This window comes from Carassius carassius, chromosome 27 (assembly GCF_963082965.1).
Source record: "Carassius carassius chromosome 27, fCarCar2.1, whole genome shotgun sequence".
Classification (NCBI taxonomy): domain Eukaryota; kingdom Metazoa; phylum Chordata; class Actinopteri; order Cypriniformes; family Cyprinidae; genus Carassius; species Carassius carassius.
Genome location: NC_081781.1, coordinates 2076461 through 2086985, shown reverse-complemented (window position 1 = coordinate 2086985; position 10525 = coordinate 2076461). Strand labels below are relative to the sequence as shown.

The window sequence follows — 10525 nt, the reverse complement described above, 5'->3', positions numbered from 1 at the left end:
AATTAAATTCAAATGGAATAAAAGGTTGCTGGAAAAAAATCTTAAAGTTTTTTTTTTTTCCAGTTTTAGTTTTAATGTCACCATTTTAATGTCAGAGTTGTTAGTATTAATCCAGTTTTTTTTAATCCAGCAATTTCCTGATCCTGTTCCTCAATTAACAAACACAATAAAATCTACTGCAAAATTTCATATGATGAAGCAATGACACAACTCATTCTGTGAATCATTCAGTTCAAACCCACTGATTAAGATCTTCACCATAAGAAAAGAGATGATGACACTGGCTGGTTTATTAGTGTGGTTGAAGTTGTCAGTTATAATGTTTGCTGGCATTCAACACTTTACTACCAATAGTTTATATTGTCAGTTCTTGTCCAATCCCAAAGGCCATATGGCCTTCACAATAATTACAACATAATAAAACATTAAAGCCTGTTCAACAGATTCATACACAATACAAAACATGGGCATGTTACAAAAAAAATAAAATTCCTATTCTAAGGGGGAACAGAGCCACATTTTTTTTTTTTACAATTGCAGAGTTATTTTCCTGAATGTACCTGTCAAGGATGAGTTTTGTTTATTTTTATGCTAGATCTATCTGCTGCTTTTGAATCTTCAGATCCTCCAGTCCACCCTCTCATCACTGGACATCACAGGGATCTCACTTCACTGGTTTGAATCCTCTCTCGCTGATAGGTCTTTCAGGGTGGCCTGAGGTTGGAAGGTATCCAGAGCACATCAACTGGTCACTGGGGTTCCTCAGGGATCAGTTCTTGGACTCCTCCTCTTCTCCATACACACTACATCTCTGGGACCCATCATACAGGCACATGTTTTCTCCTACCATTGCTATGCTGATGACACACAGCTCTAGCTTTCATGTCAAGCAGATGATCCAACGGTAGCTGCACAGATCTAAGGCTAAGTGGCGGACATCTCGGTATCACCAACAGCTCAAACTTCACAGACTGAGCTTCTTGTTTTTTTGTGCCACTCAAAATCTACAGCATGACTATACCCTTTCAGTTAGGTTCATCAACAATTACACCATCAAGTGACCAGCTAACTTTCTAAGTCAGCTAAGACCACATTGCAAAAACTGCAAGATCTTGCAGGTATCCATTGCACAACATCAGAAAGATCGGACCCTTTCTAACAGAGCATGCTGCACCACTTCTTGTCCAGGCCCTTGTCATTTCTAGGCTGAACTACTGCAATGCTCTTCCGGCTGGACTTCCATCATGCACAGTCAAACCTTTACAAATGATTCAGAATGCAGTGACACGACTGGTCTTTAACGAGTTCAAATGAGCCCATGTCACACTTCTCTTTATCTCCTTGCACTGGCAGCTGGTTACAGCTCGCATCAAGTTTAAGACACTGATGCTTTTATATAGAACAGCCACAGACTTAGCACCCACTCACTTATGAATCTACATTCCCTCCAGAAGTCTGAGATCCACTAGTGAGCGATGACTCGTATCACTATCACAAAGAGATAAAAAAAATCACTTTCCAGAACATTTTTGTTTACCGTTCCTGGCTGGTGGAATGATCTTCCAACCCCTATCCGGAATGATGCATCCCTGACATTTTTCAAGCGAAAGCTGAAAACTCACCTCTTTCTACACTATCTGAAAAATATTTTTCTCTTTCTTCTTTCTCTGTCTAGCTTGTACTTATTTTAACAATGCTTGAAACTTGGTATGACGAGTACTTCCTTTGTCTATTTGCCTCTTTAAGATGAATCGCTTGATGTATTCCCCAATTTCAAGTCCCTTCGGATAAAAGCATCAGCTAAATGAATAAATGTAAATAAATGTAAATGTAAACATGCCAGGACAGCCATCATGAATTAACCAACAGACAGAAACAGTCAAGCTCAGCGTTCTCAAAGGCATCTCAAATTTGTCAACTGAAGGGTGAAATCAGCTCGGCAGAAGGAGCCCCAGGTAACATCCTGGCACAGAAAAGAGACACGTACCATTTACAGAGCAAAGAGGAACTACTGCGCTTCCCGTCAGTTTTCCTTCCTCACAACCGGAAACCATGCTTGCCATTTGTAGACACACGTTTCATAGAAACGCACAAACACATTCACACATGAAATTGTCAAGAACATGTCCAGGTCATATTTGACCAAAATGAAGAAATAATATTATACACAAAGAAAAACGATGATAAATTATTTTAGGACCAAATTTTGACATTTTCATGACAATAAAGCAATCAAATAAACTCATTGTCATCACCATTTTGCAAAAATAAAATATTAAAAATGTATACATTTAAATAAGTCATATTAATATTTGTTACACTGAAATAATCTGCATTACTGACCTTTTTTGGGTAATGAGAACTGATAGAAATGTGCTTAACCACATCTTAACCTTAACCTTATCCTAGACATTTAATTTGATTGAAAAACAATATTTTGCATTAGAAAAAGTCAAATATTTGCATTACAAAATGAGAATTCGGGTGCTGTAATTCATGAAACAAACATTTAACAAAAAAAGGCTTTTCTTTATGTAAAACATATATGATTAAATATGACCTGGATATTCCTTTGCGATTTTCACTTCTGAAATAATTCAACCTCATTAAAATGAAACACAAGTCGTGATAATCCATCAAAAGGCATCAGGATAGATCTGTTATTCCACAAATGTACTTAACATGTTAAATACAGTCATTTTGTTTTCTTGTATGACTGTGACAGACAAGAGAATGTGTAACATCTTGATTTGGTGCTATTCCTATGCAGTTATGTTTGATATTTTGTGCTATTCTTACTGATGATCAACAAATATTTGACGGGGGTTAATGACGCTTAGTCAGCATCAACCAACAGAACAACACTCAGCCATTCACAAAAGCACACACACGAGTTCAAAACAAAACAGAACATGACCATCAGTGCGTTTCAAACGAGTAAATGCAAAGTAAAAATAACACGAATCATTTAGACACTTTGACTTTCCTGTAATTCTCAGATGTGTCATCCAAAAACAGCCTCCGTCGGTCCATAACTCAGTTTGTTCTGTCAGTACAGCATGATCAAAATGCAATTTGAGGTCCATTGACGTGTCCCTGTCCCAGACATCCCGTGAAAAGAGGTGCAAATAAAGCCTGTAGTGGTTGCTGATGAATCACACACAACGTTAAAAACGCTTGAAGGTAAATTGTTCTCCCTTGACTTCTAGGAAGACAAGTTCAAAGAAAATTTCTCTGATATTTACAAGAAGCTTTAATTCCCTTCACGTTCCCAGAGTGAGACCGTCTTGCGTCCGTGCTTCTGTCTGTGCTTTTCAGTTCCCAGATCCGCTAAATGAATTTAAAACACTTCGTCTTGTCGTGGGGCAACCGCGTCTTGAAGAGTACCGAGTCCACTCTGAACTGAGTGTATAACAGGGGCATGTATCCGTAGACTTTTACGAAGAAGTTGATGCACTTGTGGCGCTCGTGGAAGTGCGAATCATCGTGCGAAAGAGCCTGCGGACAGCCGGGACAGCGGAAGGTCCAACGTGACGTCACCTGAGAGGAGGAACGTCATGAAAAATGAGATTTATGACTTCAATTTCAGTCAGTTCCTCACACAATCTATCAAACAACTTGAGAAGTCTGGGAATGTAGGGCATACATTTGTTTGAACTACTTTTAATGGTGCTTTTGCCCTTTTTTAAGCTTTCTTCAGATAGCAATACAGGTTTAAAACAACATGAGGTTGAGTAACTGACTTTCAATTCTGAGTGAATTATTCCTATAAATCAATCCCTCCATCTAAAGATGACAGACTTATTAACTTCATAACACAATATCATCTTTTTCATTTGTGTAGTCTGTCCTCATATTGCAATCTGGTCGGCCTCTTCATGACACCAAAACAAATGTAATTGATTTGTTTAATCCGCCGGGACGGCATCAGACGGAGAGAGAAGCGTGTGTGTAATAATGGCAGAGAAAATCTATCAAATTTCTTTACACTTTTAATTCATGGCTGTCCCGATGCTTCAGTCAATGGACTTCAGAACATAAAAGGCTTTTTAAAGCTTACTGAAATCCTATTAAATAATCCCACTGGAATCAATTTATTGTAACATACATGAGTATGACTGGAAGAAGAGTGTTCTCTGGACACTTACTAGACATTTCATTTCTTTTATAGTGCACAATAACCACAAAATTGTGGTCGCAAAATAATAACAGGAGAATGTCCAGGTCTTATTACACCCCAAATAAAACTAAAAAGATAGATATATTTGGGCACAAAAAATATATATAAATATATATAAATATATATATATATATATATTATATATATATATATGTATTTAGACATTTTAAAAGACAATTCCAGAACTTTCCCATAGAATTTGATTTTTCTTTTTTTTTTATCATTCTCCGTGATGATTTTTTATTAGATTCCAATTGTTGTTACAGCAATTTTGGCAGCAAAAAATTACTGTGATTTATAAACACAACTTAATATATAATAATATTAGATTTAAAAAAAAAAAAAAGGGGGGAAAACTGAATGCCTAAAAAAAAAAAAAATCCTAATACTGTTGAAAATAAACTTAATTTTCTTAATTTATATATATATATATATATATATATAAGAAAGAGCAAGACAGAGCGCGCGCGCGCGAGAGGGGGGGAGAGAGAGGGGGGGAGAGAGAGAGAGAGAGAGAGAGAGAGAGAGAGAGAGAGAGAGAGAGAGAGAGAGAGAGAGAGAGAGAGAGAGAGAGAGAGAGAGAGAGAGAGAGAGAGAGAGAGAGAGAGAGAGAGAGAGAGAGAGAGAGAGAGAGAGAGAGAGAGAGAGAGAGAGAGAGAGAGAGAGAGCGAGCCCCGGCCACACGCTCACCGTCTTCAAACAACACGAGCGCTGTCTTGCTCTCTCTCCCTCGCACATATTAATCAATTGACACGGTGGTGTCGATGTTTAAATCATTTAAAATGAGAATATAAGTGTGCTCACCCCATTTTTGTTTCTTAGAAAAAATTAGATTAGATTTCATATCGCAATATATATCGCAGAAAAATAAAATATCGCAATGTAATTTTTTCCCAATATCGTGCAGCCCTCGAGCCGATGAGATTCCTCTGTGGGCAGGGCTACCCAAAGCGATAGAAACCGAAATCAGCTGACTAACAGAATGTATAATCTGATTAAAATTCAGTTGGCACTTTATCCAAAATGACATGACTGAGCAAGAACCAGAAGTGAAAAAAACACCAAATGGCTTGAAATAACATGTGCTTCAAGTAACAGCCCACTGACCTTGATGGGGGGTTTGCGAGTGATATGTGACACGAGAAAGTTCATGGCGATATCCTCACAGTTGATGTACTCATCCACCATGTCACGTATGGCTTGAGGCATGACGTAGGAATAGAGGTATGCGTAATACTGAGGAGAGGCAGAAATGATGGATTTAAAAAAAAAAAATTGAACACAAGAGAGCAAAAACATCTCAAATGTACCATGATGTTGCACAACATAAATGCTCATAAATCAAACACACTGTGCTGTTCACTTATTCATCTGGAAAAATGAAGCACTGCGTCATGTATTCGGCTGAACAACAATGTGCTTAGTATCAGCATTGGCTGTCAACTAACCAAACCATATCCTGGGTAAAATTCCATAAGCCTGGTGTCTATTTTTGCCACAATCAGGCTTTGGAAGTGTCAAAGCGAGCAAAGCTTCACCTTGTGGAAGAAGGCCGCACCCGTCAGCACCATGGAGAGCTCACAGGAGTAGTTGGAATTGTAGAGCCAAGATTGGTGATTTACATCCCAGGCATGAAACCTTCCTGGGAATCCCACAATTCGGTCTCTGGCTTCCCGCCACACCCTGGGAGCGAAGAAAGAGAAAGAGATGGGAATGATCCAAACCGGAGCAAGAACTGTGATTATAATAATCACTGAACAGCACTTGGTAAGTTTCTTAGCAATATATGCACACAATAAATAAATAAATAATAGTTAAGTAATGCAGAAAAACCTCAACCTCATATACACAAACAATATATTAATCATCAATAAATCAATTTGATTTAAATCTCATATATTTTAACTAATGGAATATTGCTTATTTCTCTGCTTCTTTAACAATATTCATACTTTTTAACTGAATATATTTTAATGTTTTAACAACGGATTTATGCTGATTCTAAGAAATTTGAATAAATGCATTTTGAAAACATGAGTATTTGATAAAAAAAAAAAAGATTCAGATGGTTTATGATGAACTATGTTATGTTCGTGCAGAAATCTTGTCTGACTGATGAATATGCATCATATCGAGTTTATTAGCTCATTTTACAACTGTGTTGATCCAAATGGATGCCAAGTAAAGCCCTTTAATAGGGTAGCTAAACACAGAAGCTAAATAACTAGAAGCTTTTATTGCACAATGAAAAATCTCACAAAACAGACAGATCACTCATAAAAACTGTTTAGAAGTAGCAGCATCTTTGATTGTAATACAAACCTAATAATAAATAAAAGAGATCAGCCTGATGAATTCCCTTAATATTTAAAAATACAAATAAGACACCAATGTTACCATTTTTACTCCAAAACTAACAGATAAAAACAAAAATGAACAGCTTTACTGTCAAATGTGTAAACATATGAAATAAACAAGAAATTAAAATGTAATTTGTTTGTTAAACCTGTTAGTGATGTCAATTATTTAAAGGTGCCATGTGCAAAAATGAGGTAAAAATATCCAAAAAATGACCTACACGCATCAAAAGAATGAGAAGAAATAAGGGCGATGATGTCATTAAAATGTCAAGTTATAGTGCTGCAGAGATATCAACCTTAATTAGCATTAGCAATACTAGCACCCGGCCCGACAGGTGTCGTAATACCAGTTTCGGCCATGGGAGGCGGTATGCGGGCAACATAACCACCAGCCAACCTGCAATACACGAATAACCTGACCTGCTGTCAATCATGTGGAAAGTACAGCCCACTACTTCATTTCAGTTCAGGGAAGAGAGCGGAAGGATGACTGAAGCCCTTGGCAAGAGACCACCACCCGCTACAGGGAAACAACCGCGCTCGGAATCACAAATCAAATCCAATAAGAAAAGGAGCCGAACCAGAGTAAACATCGGCACTGCTTTCAATCGCTGGAGACAACTGATGGACCTGAAAGAAATGAGGTTCGACACCGAACTTGCAACATTTCTTTTGGATTGGTAAGTTAGATGCTGTTAGTATTTCGCTAGAAGTTTGTTTTATATGTTTGTGTATTTTTTTTCGGGAATTTATAACATAGAAATGTATCGAAGGCTGTTCTATAAAATGTTAGCGATGGCTAACCGTAGCTGCGTTTGATAATTAGCTAGCTATAACTTACCCATTTTTTTTATATCATAAGTAACCTGCTCTGTCTAGTCTGTTGGTCTCCATGTCCTCTTTGCTTCGTGGTTTTTCTGTACGTGAGAAAATTGATGTGTGGCGTGAAAGCGTGTGAAAAGAGTCAATTGCGTGTGTCTCACGGTGAATGCTTGAGAGTTGGCAGCTCTGGTTACGTTGGTTGGTGTTAGCTGATGTTGACAGAATGCTGTCTGTCAAATTAATTTAATTCAAATAATGTGTATATACAACTCCCAATATGAACATATTCACTGGTAAAGGTGAAGGGGAGTAGCTTGAAGATGTCATGTTTCAAAATCATATCCGGTTCGCGAACGAATCATTCAGTTCACCAAATCGAACTGAATCGTTTTAAACGGTTCGCATCTCTAATTCGCATTAATCCACAAATGACTTAAGCTGTTAACTTTTTTAATGTGGCTGACACTCCCTCTGAGTTCAAACAAACCAATATCCCGGAGTAAATCATTTACTCAAACAGTACACTGACTGAACTGCTGTGAAGAGAGAACTGAAGATGAACACCGAGCCGGTATCATCACCGAGCTGATGATACTGCGCATGTGTGATTCAGCGTGAAGCAGACTGACACACAGAGCGCCTGCACCGAACTGATTCTTTTGGTGATTGATTCTGAACTGATTCTGTGCTAGTGTTATGAGCGCGGGTAAACCGAAGGCTTGAATCAAGGGCAATCATCGCAAATGATGCCATTACGTCGAGCGCAAAAGAACCGGTGAACCTTTTTCTTCAACCGGTTTATTGAATTGAACTGTCCGAAAGAACTACTGGTGATCCGAAAACCGATGCAACCGGTTCTTGACTCGTGAACGAGACAGTCTTTTGTTCGTTATCTGGCTCGGCTCGGTGTTCATCTTCAGTTCTCTCTTCACAGCAGTTCAGTCAGTGTACTGTTTAAATGCATGCATTACTCCGGGATATTGGTTTGTTTGAACTCAGAGGGAGTGTCAGCCACATTAAAAAAGTTAAGAGCTTAAGTAATTTGTGGATTTATGCGTATTAGAGATGCGAACCGTTTAAAACGATTCAGTTCGATTTGGTGAACTGAATGATTCGTTCGCGAACCGGATATCCAGACTGCTTTGTTTTGAACTCTCTCACACAACAGACACGGAAGAGAAGACAATGCTGAATAAAGTCGTCGTTTTTGCTATTTTTGGACCAAAATGTATTTTCGATGTTTCAAAATATTCTAACTGACCCTCTGATGTCACATGGACTACTTTGATGATGTTTTTCTTACCTTTCTGGACATGGACAGTATACCGTACACACAGCTTCAATGGAGGGACTGAGAGCTCTCAGACTAAATCTAAAATATCTTAATCTGTGTTCCAAAGATAAACGGAGGTCTTACGGGTTTGGAACAACATGAGGGTAAGTTATTAATTACATAATTTTGCTATCTGGGTGAACTAACCCTTTAATGTATCCTATCCTTATGATAGATTTTTACCCTAATTGTAAATGAATTTAATTAAAGAAAGAGAAATTTTTTCAGTAAACTATTGTTTAATAATAATTAAAAAAGCAATTTTATATATAGTACCCCCCCACCCGCTGTACCGTAACCATGATGAACCATGATGTAAAAACCAAAGTTATGTAATGAACCATTGTGTTTGTGTACCGTTAAAACCCTAGTAAACATGCAAATAAACACAGGGGTACACAGGAGAGAAGAACAGAGTTTTCTTCAACTGTCATATACTTTATCAGATCAGATGCTTTAAATTCTTCAAACCAACAACTGGATCTGCAGCTGTTGGTTTAAACTCAACATCACGTGACTGAATGCAAAAACAAACCACAGCAGTTCTCTCTTTCTTGACAAACACATTTAAATGGGCATACAGATGTTAATGTGCATTTGAAAACACTTTTCACATCTTCGGATCACATTAAAATTTTTCATCTAAAATGGTATGCTTAAAATGTAGACTGCGGTGAAAAACAGATCGGCTTACACTGTCTCTCCAATAGAAATATTTTGCTCTCCTTGCTTCATAAAACTGAATTTGTTCTTTCTAAACATACTTTAGCCCAAAGGAGTGACATCATGGGGAGTTTCACATTCTTTTCTAATAATATCAACGAAGAAAATGACCTTCACAAAATAGCATTTCTTTAAAAGAGGCAAATGTACTGGAGCCACAGCATCACCGGGCCTATCCTATACAAATAATCACAAAAATGCCCCAAAATATATCTTTAACAAGGGAGAAATATCTGCAAAAATTAAGGAGCTGCATTTTCAGGATGTAATGTTTCACCACTTTTTACCAACACAAAATCAAAGGATAATCTCAATATTTTAAGCCTTTTGACTGTGTTCAGTATATATATTAATGGTTTTGCTTTGAAATGGCCAAAACATGGATATGTAAACAGCTAAACTAGACAATAATTGTCATGAAAATATGATAATAATGAGCACTGTTTAATTGCTCCACCTCCATAAACATACTATACTAAATCTCGGCATTATAAAAACCTTACCTGAACCCAAACATTATTTCATCGTGTCGAAGATGGGCATCATCATCAATAGACAAAATAGCCTCAGTCTCGACTGCATCCCAGGGAAGGAAGCGATTGTTTAAGCTGTTCTTTTCTGTGTGAACCACCTGCAGAGAAAAAGCCCATCTGTTGAGTCAACATGTCATATTGTGAACGACTGAGGTAGAACATGACATTATTACAAGATTTTACTGTGCCTGCCAGACACATGACATTATAAAACCAACAAATGCCAATCAAAATAGCGTAATACTTCAAGAAACCATTTTTCGATTACTAAAGCAAAGGCTTTGTGTGCAGGGATGGTCTAAAATTAATTAGTTGCTAGTTCTAATACAACTTTGCAAACTTACATACATAATTAAAAGATGCTCAATTTCAAAGTTCCAAACTACTTGAAGATAGTAAGAAATGTGGGGTACTTTGGCATTCTGTTTGGGTTTTTATTTCAAAGTATAACCGTACTATGGGCTTAATACAGCACTGTTTCCTTTAATATCACCAGAACTAATTTGGCTTGGTGCCCTAGAGACATAAAAGCTATGCTTCAAAGACAGCAGAGAGAGCAGACCAAATCTACAGC

At 37.5% G+C, this 10525-nt stretch overlaps 1 protein-coding gene across 1 annotated transcript in view; it reads right to left on the bottom strand.

Moving 5' to 3' along the window:
- Positions 1-2623: 2623 nt before the first annotated feature.
- extl3 (exostosin-like glycosyltransferase 3) overlaps positions 2624-10525 on the bottom strand; it is a 30025-nt gene continuing 22123 nt past the window's right edge. Inside the window, exons 3-6 of the mRNA XM_059512072.1 lie at positions 9922-10049; positions 5719-5863; positions 5288-5416; positions 2624-3540 (exon numbers count right to left, since the gene is read on the bottom strand). Of these exons, the coding sequence (XP_059368055.1) occupies positions 3331-3540; positions 5288-5416; positions 5719-5863; positions 9922-10049 (612 nt within the window). The 3' untranslated portion in view covers positions 2624-3330. The remainder of the gene's footprint in view (positions 3541-5287; positions 5417-5718; positions 5864-9921; positions 10050-10525) is intronic.